This window comes from Myxine glutinosa, chromosome 1 (genome assembly GCF_964187855.1).
Source record: "Myxine glutinosa chromosome 1, kmMyxGlut1.1, whole genome shotgun sequence".
Classification (NCBI taxonomy): Eukaryota; Metazoa; Chordata; class Myxini; order Myxiniformes; family Myxinidae; genus Myxine; species Myxine glutinosa.
The window spans coordinates 76943638-76962269 of NC_136261.1; the positions used below are offsets into that span (position 1 = coordinate 76943638).

General features: G+C 49.8%; 1 protein-coding gene and 1 long non-coding RNA gene across 2 annotated transcripts in view; one reads left to right on the forward strand and one right to left on the reverse strand.

Annotated features, from left to right (window-relative positions):
• Nucleotides 1-299: 299 nt before the first annotated feature.
• Nucleotides 300-8392, reverse strand: LOC137425337 (uncharacterized). The gene is made up of 2 exons (XR_013622773.1): nt 8258-8392; nt 300-752 (listed from the first exon to the last, which is right to left on the reverse strand). It is a non-coding gene; the product is annotated as an uncharacterized LOC137425337 (long non-coding RNA).
• The window catches only part of CRYM (crystallin mu), a 37716-nt gene continuing 27409 nt past the window's right edge, over nt 8326-18632 (forward strand). Inside the window, exons 1-2 of the mRNA XM_068113647.2 lie at nt 8326-8513; nt 17532-17691. Of these exons, the coding sequence (XP_067969748.2) occupies nt 8326-8513; nt 17532-17691 (348 nt within the window). The remainder of the gene's footprint in view (nt 8514-17531; nt 17692-18632) is intronic.

The window sequence follows — 18632 nt, forward strand, 5'->3', positions numbered from 1 at the left end:
CCGACCTTTGTGCGTGAATTGCAGCAGGCTATTGTCACTGCATGGCAATCGATTCCTGTCCAAACCTTGGCAAATCTCGTGAACAGCATGCCTCAACGTGTACGTGGTCTCCTGAATGCTCGTGGGGGTTACACGAAGTACTGAACTGTAATTTTACTGTCCGTAATCCCAGTCGTAGTTTAACTTTTGTTTTTGTTAAAAAAATTTTGGCAAATGTGCAAAATAAAGAGATACTTCTGGAAAACGTACAGAAGTTTAACACAGTACTGTCCATGAATTGAGTTCGATATCAGTTTCCATCACTTTCAAGGATCAATTTATTTGTTTCAAAATGTCAAATGTGGTTTTTGTTTCTTTCAAAGTTCACATTAACAAAATCTAGAATAATTTCAACATAATTCCAATGAACTTTTGGTTCTAAGACATCTTGAAAAGTAAGTTCACCCCCACAAAAAAAATATTCCATATTAAATGCCAAGTCTGTAAATAAGGAAAAACATTTTTTTTATTGTATTACTCCTAACCTTTAATTTTTTTGCTATTGAGGTAAAACTTCTGCCTGTGAAATATTTTTTGAATACATCAAGATTTAGGGGTTGCACAGTGACTCATGGTTGCCAGCCACTCATTGTTGCCCGATAAGCGTTGATTTCCTGCAATCGGGAAACCTCTTGCGATGTTCTGTCACAACTTGAAGCAGATACTGGGTTTGCTGTTCATCCCTTGTCAGGAGACGATTGTACTCTTCAATTCTGTGTGGACAAACAAACAGACAAACGGACTCAAATGCAATACCCTCTCCTCTGGCGTGGGTAATCTACTATATGAGAGCTGTTGGTCTGTCTGTCTGTCTGTCTGTGTATGTGTGTTGCCATTTTTCTCAGAGATGGCTGAGCCCCCATGGATGATTATTGTGTCTGGAACGTTTCTCGATGCTTCCTCTTTTCTTGATGTGCGGACGTGGACATTTTAACGATGGATCCTCGTCGCCTTTCTTGGCTGACAAATGATGACCATTTACCAAAGCGATTTTGGCAGCCACCTCTTGGGGAATATCCAGCAATTTCCTGAAAACCGTTGATGTAGCTTTGTATACGTTCTCATTGGGTAGGGAAGGAACTCCATACAGCAACATGTTTTGCTTCTGCAGACGTACTTTTTGTTGCTGGACCCTTGTCTGCGAGATTTACTCTAAGATCTGAAAAACCTTTAATCTTCTGCCATTCCTCTTTCTCAACAACAGTGAGCCTTGTTGGGTACCGCAAAGTCCAATTCGGCGCCGATTCATTTCGTGGAAGCCAAATCAATCTTAATTTCAGCTATCTCAGAGATATAACATTGTCTAATTTACCATTGAGCTCCTTTAAAATACCGTTGCACATCTTCCACATTTCTTTCATTTAACGGTGTAAACATCTCATAGTTCACAGAGTGTAGATGCCCCACCAGATGCCCTGCCACGTGTGCTGGCAGCGGGAGCATCCTCAGCAATTTGCTTATCTATCTCCATATTAACTGATAATGTCCATTGATTATTAGGTTCATTGAAAGATACCTGTTTTCTACTGTTGTAGTCCCTTCTTCCTCTCTTCTGGTTAAGGCTCATAGTATGATTTAAGGCAGTATATTTTGCACCTTGAATGTATTAAAAATGAAAAATAAACAGATCCCACCGTCCGCACTGTTCACAGTCCGCCATCTTACTATAATTCACCAAATGTCCATCCGTCTGTCTGTCTGTCTGTCTGTCTGTCCGTCCGTCCGTTCCCAGGTACCGCAAAAACGGCTGCACCGATCACAAGGATACACCTCCATGCCAGTGGGATTCCCACGGGTGACACCACTAGTCTTAAAAAATGTATTGTTGCTTGTTGGCAGTCTGATACAACAAGCAATCCTCCCGATCGGCGCAATTGCCAGAACAAAATACAGCGCAAAAATTCACAATTTGAACAAACTATGGGGCCCGTTAGTCCATTGTACCAAATTTTCATGGATCTTCTGTGCCTTGTATAGTGTGGCGGACACGAAAGCTCACTGGCGTGATGGCATCATTCCGCACACCAAGTGGGCGGCGGCCACACCCGAGGGGTAGGCGTGGCCACGGGATATACACTGGGCGCGCAGCCCGGAGCGCTCCAGTGCTACAGTGGAGCTCTTGTAATAAAGACTCTTTGAACTTACCGCGTTGTCCACTTCCTCCTTGCTATACAAGTAGCGCGCGTAGCACCGCGCTTCATTGGTGACCCTCCGACATTCTGGTCAGCCGTCGCTGACCACCCGAACCCGCCACAGCAATGGCAACCAACGCGGTCCAAATCAAACTCCCCGAGTTCTGGGAGGCTCAAGCCGAAGTTTGGTTCCTGCAGGCAGAAGCCCAGTTCCGACTTCGAGGCATCACGGTGGACGAGACCATGTACTGCCACGTGGTCGCCTCCCTCGGGCCCAGCATGGCCGCTCGTGTCATGTCGGTCCTGAGGAACCCAGCGGCCGATGGCAGGTATGAGTCGATCAAGCGTCTCCTCCTCGCCACGTTCGGCCTCACGGTGGACGCATGGGCCGACCGCCTCCTGGACCTCCCCGAGCTCGGTGACACACGACCGTCGGTCCGCATGGACCATATGCTGTCGTTGATGGGCGACGAAACCCCGAACGCTCTATTCCGGGCGTTATTTCGACGCCAGCTGCCGGCACGAGTACGCCTCGCCTTGGCCGGTTCTGTGACGACGGAACCCCTAGCTCTCGCTGCCGAGGCCGACAGGTTCTTCGCGGCTTTGGACACGAAGGCGAGTTTTGGCGCAGCAGTCGCGAATCCCGAGGCTGATGCACACCTCGTGGCTGATGCTGATGCACACCTCGCGGCCGCCGCCACGCCCCACCCACCACCGCCGCCGCGGAGAAAACCGTGGCCTCCGCCGCCTCCGTCGCCAACCTGGTGTTTTTTCCACGCCCAGTTCGGCCACGAGGCTCGGCAATGTCGCCCGCCGTGCTCATTCGGCAGGTCGGGAAACGCCCGGGCCGGCCCTCGGTAGTGGCACTGAGCGCCGGCCGTTCAAACAGCCTACTGTTCATCACGGACACCTTATCCGGGCGCCGTTACCTGTGCGACACGGGAGCGCAGGTGAGTGTCGTTCCCGCCGGTACATCCGACAAGCAGACCGTGGGCCGGGGCCCCGTGCTGCTTGCTGCCAATGGTACGTCCATTCGCACATACGGAAAACGCTGCCTTTCTCTGTGGTTCGGAGGGCAGGTTTTCCGGTGGCCGTTCGTCACTGCCGACGTGCCTATGGCACTGCTTGGCACGGACTTCCTCTGTGCCAATGGCCTGTTGGCGGACGTAAAGCACAGAAGGCTTGTCCAGGCTGAGACGTTCAGCTCGCTCGCTTGCGCGCTGCCCGCCTCGTTGAGCAGCTCCCGGAGCGGCTAATCGAGCGGCTCGCCGAGCGGCTTGCTGAGTGGTTCGGTTCCGGCCAGGTTCATCTGGACGCTTCCGGCAGCGAACGAATTCACCCGCCTCCTCGCCGGTTTCCCGGCCCTCACGCGGCCCACCTTCTCGGCGGGGGCCGTCAAGCACGGGGTGGAACACCACATCCCCACCGCCGGGCCACCGGTCTACGCCCGGGCACGCCGCCTCGAGCTGACGAAGCTCGCGGTAGCTAAAGCGGAGTTCGCTACGCTGGAGCGGCTCGGCATCATGCGGCGCTCCGAGAGTGCTTGGGCGTCGCCGCTCCACATTGTGCCAAAGCCCGGCGGGGGATGGCGACCGTGCGGGGACTACCGGCGCCTCAACGACGCCACCACCCCCGACCGCTACCCCGTCCCCCACATTCAGGACTTTTCCGCCTGGTTGGCGGGCATGTCCTTCTTTTCAAAGGTGGACCTCATACGCGGCTACCATCAGGTCCCCGTCAGGCCGGAGGACGTCCCGAAGACGGCGGTCATCACGCCATTCGGGCTTTTCGAATTTCTTCGGATGCCCTTCGGATTGAAAAATGCGGCTCAGGCGTTCCAGCGACTAAGGGACAGCGTCTTGCGTGACTTGGCTTTCGTCTACGTCTACCTGGACGACATCCTCGTCGCCAGCGCGTCCCGCGAGGAGCACCTACACCATCTCCGCACGCTCTTCGAACGTCTGGGCCAGCATGGCCTCATCGTGAACCCCGCCAAGTGCCGGTTCAGCGTCGCCGACATCGACTTTTTGGGGCACCGCGTCACCAGGCGCGGGGCCGTCCCCCTACCGGCCAAGGTGGAGGCGGTGAAGGGGTTTCCGCGCCCCCGCACGATCAAGGGGCTCCAGGAGTTCCTGGGCATGGGAAACTTTTACCATCGGTTCTTGCCCCACATCGCCCAGCTCCTGCGCCCCTTGCACGAGGCCCTCCGAGGGAAGCCGGGCAAAGGTGACGTTACCTGGACCGAGCAGATGGACGCGGCGTTCGCGGGCGCGTAGCTTGCCTTGGCTAATGCCACCATGCTCGCGCACCCGGTGCCCGATGCACCGATCGCCCTCACCACCGACGCCTCGGACTACGCGGTGGGCGCGGTGCACGAGCAATGGGTGCGTGGTGCCTGGCAACCGCTGGCGTTCTTCAGCCGGCAGCTTCGCCCGCCCGAACGCCGTTATAGTACTTTCGACCGCGAGTTGCTCAGGCTTCACCTGGCGGTCAGGCACTCCGCCATCTGCTCGAGGGCCGTGCGTTCATGGCCTTCGTCGACCACAAGCCACTGGTCTTCGCGATGGGCAAGGTCGCCGAGCCATGGTCGGCACGGCAGCAGCGCCACCTCTCTGCCATGTCCGAATATACAACGGACATCCGGCACGTCGTGGGGAAGGACAACCCGGTGGTGGATTGCCTTTCCCGGTCCGTCGCCCACGCAGTCCACCTTGGCATCGACTATGCCCGGATGGCGGCGGACCAGGCCGCCGACCCCGGCGTCCAGGCCTTGCGGACCGCCATCACGGGCCTCCGCGTCACTGAGGTGCCGTTCGACAGCGCGGGCACGGCCCTCTTGTGCGATGTCTCCCTCGGGCCCGCGGGCTGGCAGCGCCAGGTTTTTGACGCGATCCACGGCCTGTCCCACCCGGGCACAAAGGCCTCCCAGAGGTTGGTCACCGACAAGTTTGTCTGGCATGGCCTCCGGAAGGCCGTCCGTGGCTGGACCAGGACGTGCCTCGCGTGCCAGCGCACGAAGGTGCACCGGCACACCCAGGCCCCATTGGCCCCGTTTACGGTGCCGGAACGTAGGTTCGACCGCGTGCACGTGGACCTGGTGGGACCTCTGCCCCCCTCGCGGGGTTTCACCCATGTCCTGACAATGGTGGACCGCACCACCCGGTGGGCGGAGGCCGTGCCTTTGGCGGCGACGACGGCGGCGGACATCGCGCAGGCGTTCATCGCCACCTGGGTCACCCGGTTCGGCGCCCCCTCGGACATCTCGTCTGACCGCGGCCCCCAGTTCACCTCGGAGCTCTGGGGGGCGGTCGCGCGGGGGCTCGGGGTCCAACTGCACCGAACCACGGCCTACCACCCCCAGGCCAACGTCCTGTGCGAGCGGTTCCACCGCTCGTTGAAGGCCGCGCTCCGGGCCACCCTCCGCGACGGCGGCTGGGTCGACAGGCTCCCCTGGGTCCTGCTGGGTCTCCGGACGGCGCCCAAGGACGACCTGCGTGCATCCGCGGCGGAGTTGGTCTTTGGACAACCGCTGCGGGTGCCTGGCGAGTTCCTCCCCGACCCCACGGCACCATGGTCCGTGGCGCAGGAGCGGTCCGCGCTGCAGGAGACCGCCCGGAGGTTCGCCCCGGTGCCGACGGCGCACCACGGGCACCCGCCTACGCACGTTGCCCCGGAGCTTCGCACCGCGGACTACGTCTTCGTCCGGCACGACGCCCAGTGGACACCACTGCGGCCCCCGTACGACGGGCCTTTCCGCGTGCTGGAGACCGGGGTGAAACATTTCACCTTGGACATCGGCCGTACTCCCGACCGCGTCTCAGTGGATCGCCTCAAGCCGGCCCACCTCGACGTGGACCACCCACCGCCGGTGGCTCGGCCCCCGCGTCGGGGCCGCCCCCCTGCGGGCGGACCCCCGGCACCGCCCAGGCCCGCCGGCACGCCGCCCCCCAGTCCTGCACCCATCTCGGGTGCAGCCGGAGGCATCCCAGCTGGCATCCCTGCACCCCGGACGCCGCCAGTCGCCAGAGGGCGCTTCGGCCAGGTCATCCGTTTGCCCCACAAACTGGCCCTCCAGGTGCGCGGGAATTCTGGGGGGGGCACGTGTGGCGGACACGAAAGCTCACTGGCGTGATGGCATCATTCCGCGCACCAAGTGGGCGGCGGCCACGCCCGAGGGGTAGGCGTGGCCGCGGGATATACACCGGGCACGCAGCCCGGAGCGCTCCAGTGCTACAGTGGAGCTCTTGTAATAAAGACTCTTTGAACTTACCGCGTTATCCGCTTCCTCCTTGCTATACAAGTAGCGCGCGTAGCACCGCGCTTCAATAGCATACCTGCATGCCGGATCCGGGGAGGGGGTCTTTTGGGTCCTCGGAGTCTTTTGGGTTGTCGGAGGCTTTTTGGTCCTTTGGGTCTTTGGTGTGTTAAGGAGCTTAGGGGTCTTAAAGGGTCTTCAAAGGTCGAAGGGGTCTCAGCAGTCTAAAGAGTTAAAAGGTACATTTAAATCATACGTAAATAATTAATATACGTACGTAATTAATAGTCCCAAAGAGTATTCCTCACACACGCACACACAAAACTCATCCATTTATAGCAGATGTAATATATAGATTTGCGTGCTTGTACTCCAACATGGCGGATCGCAAATGTGTTGACGTCACACACACGCCCCTGTCGATTCCGATGCTTGCTAATTTCAGCAAAACAAGGACGAAAACCCGAAGTTTTAAGATATTCTTGCGCATGAAAGGTGAGATTGTGAGACAGGGACTTTTCGTGCGTCACACGGTCAGATCGTGAGTTTTGAAGGTTAATTTTACAAGCGACTGGGAAGCGTTTCGCCGTTTGATCCTCATAGAGTCCCTTATGAAGGGACTCTAGACCATCACGCCCCTCCCACGGTCCCACGCACCTCCCACGGTCCCACGCCCCTCCCACGGCGCCAAGCCCCTTCCACGACCCCACGCCCCTCCCACGGTCCCACGCCCCTCCCACGGTCCCACGCCCCTCCCACGGCCCCACGCCCCTCCCACGGTCCCACGCCCCTCCCACGGTCCCACGCCCCTCCCACGGCCCCACGCCCCTCCCACGGTCCCACGCCCCTCCCACGGCCACACGCCCCTCCCACGGCCACACGCCCCTCCCACGGCCCCACGCCCCTCCCACAGCCCCACCCATGCCCACACGCCCCTCCCACGGTCCCACGCCCCTCCCACGATCCCACGGCCCCACGCCCCTCCCACGGCGCCAAGCCCCTTCCACGACCCCACGCCCCCACGGCCCTCCCACGCCCCTCCCACGGCCCCACGCCCCTCACACGGCCCTACGCCCCTCCCATGGTCCCACGGCCCCACGCCTCTCCCACGGCCCCACGCCCCTCCCACGGTCCCACGCCCCTCCCACGGCCACACGCCCCTCCCACGGCCACACGCCCCTCCCACGGCCACACGCCCCTCCCACGGTCCCACGCCCCTCCCACGGCCCCACGCCCCTCCCACGGTCCCACGCCCCTCCCACGGTCCCACGCCCCCACGCCCCTCCCACGGCCCCACGCCCCTCCCACGGTCCCACGCCCCTCCCAGGGCCCCACGCCCCTCCCACGGTCCCACACCCCTACGCCCCTCCCACCCCTTCCACGTTCCACGCCCCTCCCACGCCCCACGCCCCTCCCACGGCCCCACGCCCCTACCACGGTCCCACACCCCTACGCGCCTCCCACGGCCCCACACCCCTTCCCACGTCCCACCCACGGTCCCACGCCCCTCCCACGGTCCCACGCCCCTCCCACGATCCCACGCCCCTCCCACGGCCCCACGCCCCTCCCACGGCCCCACACCCCGCCCACGGCCCCACGCTCCTCCCACGGTCCCACGGGAACCTTAGTTGTTGAAGTGTTCATTGCATACCTTTCACTGCATCATCGTTTTTCCCTTTGTCAATCATCCACCCATTTTTATTCAAGCATGCGACACGCCCTGCCGAAGGGGATTCCCAAACCGACGCTTCTTCTTCACTAACTTTCCGTTCTCGCTTCAAATTTGCGAATTGGTCGCGAACGGCACCACTCGCTTCGACCTGCACCTCACCTTCGTCACCCGCAGCCGTAGCGGGTTGAACTCACTTCGCGTACGGGTTGCAGGTTCCGCGGCGCACCATGGACCCTCCGCCGGACCGCATGGCGCACTCCCCGCTCCGCGTCATCCTCGCCGACGAGGTGGCGCGCGCTCTCTCGTACGAAGCGCTCGTGCCACGGCTCGAGGACGCGTTCAGGGCGTTCTCGGCTCGAGACGGCTCGGTGCAGCAACCGCTACGGAGTGTGCTGCACCTGGAGGAGCACGGAGGGTGAGAAAACGCACATCGCACCATTCACACCGCACACGTGTCTCCGCATCTTGGGGACACACACACGACTCGAGGCAGTAAACAAATGCTCCACGTTAAAGCTCACCTGGATTCCCCAAGAGATGAACTTTCAAAATGGCTCGTCCGTTAACTTTTGGATTTAATTTGTTGCCTAAAAACACTAAATTGATTCTGGCAGATGTCCAAATCGCTTTGCTTGTTCACGTCACACATATATTCTGTTTGCTCTTTTCAGGGAAGGACTCCAATCCTGTTAAGATAAAGAATTGATGCTTTTGTAGGATACAATGACCTGTAGTATCTACATGTAGGTCTACAGTCAACCTCATTCATACCTTGATTTTTATTAGTGCCCATTGGTAAGTCAAATGATTTAATACTTTCAAATGATAACTTGGATCGGACGTACTATTTAAATGATATTTTAATTCATCGATTTGTAAATAATATTTCATTTGGCGACGGATAGTATGTCCCAATTAACTCCGCTATTTCATCTTTTGCCTCATTAACAAAACGTTTTATCATTCATACACATTTAATAATGATTAATTAATGGAGACGGGATGTACTAGCCATTATATGTATAACCGGGATATATGTTTAATAGGGTATGCTAATTATGCATATTTTTGTCTCTAATTAGCTCATTTGCATATTGCAAAAAAACGAAAGGTCAAATGACGAAACAAATGTCATAACCAATGTTCCTTGTGAAATTTACCACATTTTGGTACGCAGGTTGATATACTTTGGATGAAGTATGGTCACTGTAACGACGTTTGAACATTGACCTTCAGTCAAGGTCACTAAAGGTCAACAGAAAAAAATGGCGACATCATTTTTCCGATTAGTAGGACCCAGTAGAATACATTTATAGTGGTTGCCCAAAATTAACATGAACTGCACACGAACTTGAAATTGAGTACATAGGCCCCCCCACTATAGCCATATTTGTGGCGACACATCATGTTGCAAGATACTTTCGAGGTATGCGCACTCGCCTTTGATCTGCCTGCTCTGGGTTCAAAAGTCCACCAATCTTGATCCAACGAAACTGCTTGAATCAATGATTGATGGTGCTTAGAACAAGTTCAAATCCCATAGTCTATGAATGAATGAATGATCGTTTTAAGGCCATTTTCCCGGCTGGAGCGGGGGTTAGCCTTGCGGGCCCCATGCCAATCATGGTTCCTGTTTGAGGCAATGTTTTTATGGCCGGATGCCCTTCCTGACGCCAACCCTTAGTCGCCTCTTACGATGCGCAAGGATACGGTGTACCTATTCTAAATCAGGGTACACACCGGGATCATTCATCCCAGCAAGCTGGTACTCAATTTGCCGACCTCGGAAGGATGACTAGCTGAGCCTGGTGTTAATTCAGCGATCGACCAGGATTCGAACTCTTGATTCCAGGATCCCAAGCCGGCACCCTAACCGCTAAGCCAACACCAGTACACCCTGGATTTATTTTTACTTTTGTATTCTAAATCAAAGCACGATGTGACAGAGGGCACAAAGACAATGCAGCGACATTGCACAAATGTTGACTAATTTCTTTGTCCTACTTGTGATATTTGTGAAGCTCTAATATGGCTATTGGGAGTCTTTTTATTGTGCGCCCAATCCCCCCTTGCGAATTTGGCTTGCGCCTCCATGAGGTAAATTCTCATGCGGCGTCCTCGTAGCAGTACGAATCCGTCATCCGTACGTGGCTGCATTTCTCCGAATTGGCACAGTCGACGTTTGATCCCTCCGGCCATGCCAAGATAAAAATCCCCCTTGTTAATTTTTTTTTTAAACCCCCACTCCTCTGGAAGGATATTTCTCAGGCTGTGTTCTCATAGGACAAATTGCATTCAGATCAATGTAAAAAAAAAAAATCCATTCATCTTACCATAATTCAACAAATGTCTGTCTGTCCGTCTGTTCCGAGGTACCGCAAAAACGGCTGAACCGATCGCAACGAAATTTTGGGTGGGTAATCCTGCGACCCCCTGTAATAAAATAGGCTATATTGTTTTTCCAATTTCCAATTTTCCAATTTTTCCAAACACGATGGAATAATATTTACCAATATGAACAGTGATGTGGCTTTTATTGAAAGTCCACAAATACTGTTTATCTTACTATAATTCACCAAATGTCTGTCTGTCTGTCCGTCTGTTCCCAGGTACCGCAAAACGGCTGAACCGATCACAACAAAATTTTGGGTGGGTAATCCTGGGACCCGCTGGAGTAAAATAGGCTATATTGGTTTTTTTCAATTTTCCAATTTTTCCAGTTTTTCAAAATAGTCCATTGGCTGAGGGGGTCCCCGTGTGCATGAGATGTGCCCTAAGTTACTCTTCATAATATTGAAGTAGACCATGAGACATATCAAAAAAGTTTGGGTCGACCTTTGGTAACCCGGCAGTAACAGAGGAAATGACGTCATTAGCCACGCCCTTTGCCGCTCTATTGATACCAAAATTTAGGGGTAGGGGAAACATAAATCGCAATAACTTTGGAAGTATAAATAACAACTACAAAATACCCATTAAAATGTTTGTATTTAAGTACTCTATTCATTACAATAATCATTATGCAAATTAATATGTTAATGAGGTCACCAGAGGTCAAAAGGTCACAAAACCCGAGTACAAGTGAAAATTTCACACTGCTCCAAAAAAATACCCACAAGTTATGGATTTACTCACTTTTACATTTCTGATACATGAAACTTTTAGAATAGATGCTACTGATTACTTTGATATGCATTTGGGGCCTTTTAATGCCTAAGTTTATTACATAACATCAACTGAAAATTGCCGTAAATTTAAAAGGCAGATTTTTTTGCAGTCCATAAGTATAATAGAATGTTCTGCATACTAGTACCTTCTTTAGCAATTTGAGAATGTATTCTGAGTTATGTTTTGTGAAGAGTTCCCTTATGCTCTTCAGTCCATTGTATTAACCCTGTGTTTTGTCAAGTAGGCAGACACATCATAAGGTTAGATTTAATTGAAATCTTATTTGAAGCCAAGAAGCCTTTAAAAATACCCATGGCAATGATGACCATGGTTCCATAAAATGTTATCTTTGCCTGATCTGCTAGTCAAATGAAAGAGACATATCTCAAGCAATGATAGACAAGTACATGTTTTAACACAATAGTTTCTATTGTCCACAAGTTTAGTAATTTACCGTTACTTACTCGCATGTTTGTCAAAGGGATCCAGATGACCCAGCGATGCTTATACAGAGTAAATTACTGCTACATACCTAATACCATAAAGGAATTTCCTTTATGCTAATACCGAGTTGAACCAGAGGGGTTTTTGCATTGCACAATTTGTTCATCACCCTGGAGACTTTGACACTTGCAGAAACTAATGCAGGGAAGTCCATTTTTGCGACAGGTACATCTGTCATTGCTGCATTTTTTGCAATTGCACAATACTGTGTATTCTTCAGGAATTGGTCTCATGCCTTTAGTTGGCATCAAAAGTTCATCTGCTTCCCTGAAGCCAAAGGCAGTTGGATCCAGTGATGTGGGCTTATGAGGGTGTAACAAAGTCACCATCTGATAGGTTGCATAAAACGCTCTATGGATGTGTTGCTGTATTGCATGGCTAGTTGGCGGAAGTTGCTCCAAGGATACACCTTTACTGTGATGGTACATGTGGTCTCTTAATTGATCCATTGTTGTGCACTTGGTGTTCTTTTTTATAACTTGTACCAGGTATGCCTCACAGGACGCCATGAAACTGTCGGTACAACTTGTTCCAGAATCAAAGTCTTTCAGATACTCAGATGGACGAGCATTATTCAAGGCTGCATGTTTTGTTCCCACCTTGCTTGTGTAGTCACACCCAGTCAGGGTATGAACAAGTGGTAGCACATAGCAAAGTTCTTCTCCACCCTTTGGTGCTAATGTGTGAACTGGAATGTATCTCGTTGAATCTCCAACACCAGCCCTTAGCCAAAGTTCGCTTAGGCCATTGTAATGAAGAATATTCCAGTAGTGCATAAGCAGTACAAACACATCTGTATCACCAGACAATACGATAATACGTTCAGTTCCACTTTTGACTGCATGCATCGCATGTGGAATGATACGAGCATCTGCCTCTTCTACATCGGGACTGAGGTCTGGCATTTCTGTTGAACAGCCATCTTTGACAGACTGGCATGTAAACTGCACCAGATACACCTGAAAAAGAACTTGCCACAACGTTGACTGTGGAAGGTCTTTCTTTTCCGCGCTTTATGGCTTGTGAGTGAAGAAGCATCTGGAGTTTAAATTTATTATTGCTTGATGCCCAAAATCTGTCCATTTCTACAGGTAATGGTGCGTCGTAATTGATAATGTTCATTTCAATTGCCGCTTTAACTGAACGGCGCCTTCTCTCGGAATCTTTTATGGACCCCTCGACATAGGAATCAAAGACCAAATCCAACCTCTCATCCCCCTGACCAACTGCAGCGACATAGTTCAGAAAATTATCACAGAAATCTCCAAATGTCTGCAGATCTTTTATTTTTATCTTTCTGATGTTGGCCATCACGTCAACTAAACATGTGGACTGTAATGCACTGTCCTTGACTGGAGTTCTCTCATCATCTTTGGTGAGTTTGGTCTCTAGTTCCTGGACAAGTGCACTTTTTAGTGGTTTGGTCATCTGTCCTTCCTTATCAAACAAATATGATGTAGGGGAGACATCATACTGCAATAACTCTTCCATTGTCCTTCCACGGGCACGGGTAACCTCAATTGATCGTTTCATTTGGGCTTCTTCCCTCTGTTTTCCAGCGGATTTTCCTTTGATATCTTTTTCTGGCTTATGTATGCTGAGAAATGTCTTCAAGTTTGTTCGATGAATAACTGAGGAGAACCTAACTGATTGTTCTACAAATCGCTCTGTTCTCAGTGTTTCATATGCTCTGGTCCCAATTTCCATTACTGAAAGTAACTGGCTTCTAATATCATGAGACATAACTTCCTGGGTGAGAATATTGTGAAGTTCTACTTGATCAGGAACCAGCTGAAATGGGTTTTCATTCCTTTCTATTGTCGCAAGGATTGCTTGGACTTTCTGTTCACCTGTAGCTATTTCAGCTTTGCTGATCATACCTTCCTCTGATAGACTGGTATTCACCCCACTTAATTCCCTGTGTAGGTTGGTTATGGCCAGCATTTCATGATAGATAAGCTCCCACATTGCCACAAATTTCTTCTTTCTTGTGTTGCCGATGATACCAGAGGCACTCTTTTGTGATCTATTGATCGTCTGTTCCAATGCCATATCAGCGCCGACCGCATTGAATTTTCCAGGGGTTCGCTTCACCACAAATTTACCTGCCCGGAATGCCTCATAGACTTCTGGTGCCGTGTCAGGTAGCTTGTGCATGTCCTCCAAATACAATGAACACCATCTCAGGTAATTTGTGGAATCAAAAGCTGCAAAGACAGGGAGCAAGGCCTGGACTGCCTGGATATGCAACGCCCAATCCCCCTCACGGTCACTACGAATAAGGTTTTCCACTTTGAGCTGGCAACGGAATTCGATTAAAGTTGACCTTTGACCTTGGGCCTCCTACTTACAGAGCAATAAGGGTTAAAGCTAAAGAGCATAGGAGAATTCTTGATAACAAAAACTGTTCATATGCACCTTCATATTGCTAACAAATGGTCCCAGCATGACAGCATACTTTGTATGCCCAAGGACTTGAAAAAATTCCACCTTTTAAATTTATGACATTTTTCAATTGTTATTATGTAATAAACTTAGGCAATAAAAGGCCCCAAATGCATATCAAAATAATAGGTAGCATCTATTCTAAAAGTTTCATGCATCAGAAATGTAAAAGTGAGTAAATCCATAACTTGGTGGGTATTTTTTTGGAGCAGTGTGAAATTTTCACTTGTACCTGGGTTTGTGACCTTTTGACCTCTGGTGACCTCATCAACATATTAATTTGCATAATGATTATTGTAATGAATAGAGTACTTAAATACAAACATTTTAATGGGTATTTTGTAGTTCTGTTATTTATACTTCCAAAGTTATTGCGATTTATGTTTCCCCTACCCCTAAATTTTGGTATCAATAGAGCGGCAAAGGGCGTGGCTAATGACGTCATTTCCTCGGTTACTGCCGGGTTACCAAAAGTCTACCCAAACTTTTTTGATATGTCTCATGGTCTACTTCAATATTATGAAGAGTAACTTAGGGCACGTCTCATGCACACGGGGACCCCCTCAGCCAGTGGATTAAAACACGATGGAATAATATTTACCGATATGAACAGTGATGTGGCTTTTATTGAAATTCTACAAATACTGTTTAGATTTGGATGATTTGCGTTTGATATGATTTAACGGATGTTTATACAAATCGTTTAAAATAAAAAAGCCTTCAATTTCTGATATTTTGCCTTTTCATTTGGGCCTCCCAATGTAAGCCCCGCCCGTAGGGCGAGTACCGTTGCTAGTAACTTAAATATGCTGGCGAGGGTGTTTCTTAGCTACAGACTTGGCATTTAATATGGAATATATATTTTTTCTTGACTTGAGTTTACTTTCTTAACTCAGTATATCAATCTGGTGAGGTTCTTTTACACTTTGGTGATTTATTTGTTAAAAGAACCATGTCACTGATTGTCTGTCGCAGCAAGAAGTCAACAACAGGATTATATCACAGGTGGCGTGGCAAAATATACGGACAGGTGCATTTGATGATTGGCTTCACAGTCGGGTATACAAGGGTTGTTGCGTTCTGTATTAGTGGAAAACAACTGCTGAACGTCTCCAAAAGTTATTGCCGCTTCCTCTGGAGATGGTCCGTCAACTCGACAATGCTGTTTGTCATGGAGTGGTGGTTTTACGAAATTACGGCATGAAACAGCGTGCTATTGCTCGGCAGTATGGCATCACTCAAGGTCAGGTGTCAAAGATCCTGAAACGAAATGCTCAGAGGGGTGTCCCTACTCCAATACCGAGGCCAGGACGTCCCCGCAGCACCACAAGGAGGGATGATCACCAGCTGCACCGGTTAGTCTGCAATGGCCGTACCAAGTCAGCTGAGTGGCAGAGTGGCAGCTGAGTGGCAGTGGCAGCTTAGGGCTGAGTGGCAGCAACTGACAAATGTGCCTGTATCCAGAAGGCTAGTCAACCAACGACTGGTTCAAGCAGGCTATCGTGCCAGGCGTCCCTTGAGAAAGCCACGCCTGACCAGACAACACCACCAGCGCCGATTGCAGTGGGCCAGAGAGCACCGTCAATGGCAGCCAGGACACTGGAATCACGTGATCTTCAGTGACGAGTCTAGATTTCTGGTCTATCGTCAAGATGGCCGCGTCCGAGTGCGCAGACAAGTGCATGAAGCCTACAACAAAGATTGTATCGTGCCAAGAGTCCAAGCTGGAGGTGGTGGGGTGACCGTTTGGGCTGCTTTTCATGCAGGGGGAAAAACTGACCTGGTTGTTCTGAATGGAAACCTGAACCAGTTCAAGTACAGGGCCATTCTGGAAGAAACATTGCTTCCATTTGCTCGTGCAGCCTTTCGAGGAAACTTTGTCTTCCAAGATGACAATGCACGGCCTCATCGTGCTCGCATGATCCAACACTTTCTTGCTGACCGTGGTGTCGTGCATATGGAGTGGCCTGCCATGTCCCCGGATATGAATCCGATAGAGAACATGTGGGCAGAATTAACGCGTCAAATCGACCACTTGGACCAGCAGCCAACCTCTGTGCGTAAATTGCAGCAGGCTATTGTCACTGCATGGCAAGCGATTCCTGTCCAAACCTTGGCAAATCTCGTGAACAGCATGCCTCAACGTGTACGTGGTCTCCTGAATGCTCGTGGGGGTTACACGAAGTACTGAACTGTAATTTTATTGTCTGTAATCCCAGTCGTAGTTTAACTTTTGTTTTTGTTAAAAAATTTTTGGCAAATGTGCAAAATAAAGAGATACTTCTGGAAAACGTACAGAAGTTTAACACAGTGCTGTCCATGAATTGAGTTCGATATCAGTTTCCATCACTTTCAAGGATCAATTTATTTGTTTCGAAATGTCAAATGTGGTTTTTGTTTCTTTCAAAGGTCACATTAAGAAAATCTGGAATAATTTCAACATAATTCCAATGAACTTTTGGTTCTAAGACGTCTTGAAAGGTAAGTTCACCCCCACAAAAAAAATATTCCATATTAAATGCCAAGTCTGTAAATAAGGAATAACTTTTTTTTTATTGTATTACTCCTAACCTTTAATTTTTTTGCTATTGAGGTAAAACTTCTGCCTGTGAAATATTTTTTGAATACATCAAGATTTAGGGGTTGCACAGTGACTCATGGTTGCCAGCCACTCATTGTTGCCCGATAAGCGTTGATTTCCTGCAATCGGGAAACCTCTTGCGATGTTCTGTCACAACTTGAAGCAGATACTGGGTTTGCTGTTCATCCCTTGTCAGGAGACGATTGTACTCTTCAATGAGAACAACTGTATACACCAGAGTACAGCTGTACTGCATTCAATTAACTTAAAAACAACTTCAAAATGTGCAGTACATCGCAAGGTCATAGGTCAACTGTAATGGTCAAAATCAAAAGTATAGCAGTGGAGAATAAATAATCAACTGCAAACATTTATGCGAGCCAAATATGTGAAATTACAAACTCCGTGTGAAACCCCCAAATTTAGTCCAAATGGCTTAAAATTTCACCAGAAGGGTTTTTTCATGCATAGAAAAATTTTAAGTGTTAGGAGCATGACTTTTCTAACTTGTATTTTGAAGAACCATCCTAATGCTGGCGTTCATTCACTCTTCGATCTGTTTTTAATTTTGTTCCTAACTTAAGGCTTCCTTTTTGAAGTTTCTGCTTTTGAGGGAGTTAAAAACAGGCATCCGGTGACCGTTTTGCTCACAACATTAATAACAAAATATTTGTCAAATGAAGAAAATAAATTATGAGCTATTATGACTTTGTCCTTTTCTTATTCTTACCTCAGGTATTTATTAGAAATGCCCAGTTATTTGCGTGAGGAGGGCATTTTGGCCACCAAAATACTCACATTGTACCAACCCAAGCATGACGGACGGACCCCAAGCATGACGGACCACAACGCCATTGTGTTGCTGATGGAACCCACCACCGGATCTTTCAAGGCTGTATGACCTTAATTATTGTAAATCACTCACTATTTATGAAGGGGTTATCGACATGTTTTGTACAAAACGCAACATTTTAACAATCCTCCGCCCTCCCCCTATATACCTCTCCTTTGGCTCCTGATCCCCACCTCTCCTCCACTCATTTTACCCCTCTTCCATGTTCCTCTTCATTAAAAAAATTTGTTATATCCCTCCCACAAATCTCCCCACCTTTCCACTGCCAACGCATATGTAATATGTAGATAATCATGAAAACAAACGTTCAAAATATAAGTTTATAATATGATTGGTTTGTTTCTGCTCCTATATTACTGAGCTCTAAGTTCGAGTGATTATAGGCATTATTACAAGGTTTTCAACATTGTATGACAATAGGGATCTTGTCCAATATGATTATAATTTGATGTGGTCGTAGACACCTTGGACATAGACATCATGGACACCTTGATTATTTTTAGCCCCCGTTGGACTTAGTCTGAAACAGGGGCTAAAATGGATTGGGTCTCGTCCGTCCGTGTATGCACGTGTGCAGCCGCATCCATATCTGGGACATTTATAGACCGATTTTGTTCATACTTGACACAAAGACAATACATGATGGAATACATATGTACATCATTTTGTTTTGTGATGCGATCAAAGGTGGCCGACTGGAGGCCAGTTTAGTTGTAAAAAAAACCCCGATGTTTAACATGTCCTCAACCATTTCTCAGACTTGTATTTACCGATCTTGTTCAAACTTGGCAAACAGATAATGAATAATAGCTGACATATGCACGCCATTTTCTTTTGAGATCAGATCCAAGATGGCCGACTGGCGGCCATTTTGTTACTTAAATGTGTCCCCAACCATTTCTCAGACATGAAGAACTGCCTTCAGAGGCCATTTTTCCCCGCAGAGCAGGGCTTGGCCTTTTTCGGGCACTGTGGTCCCCTTT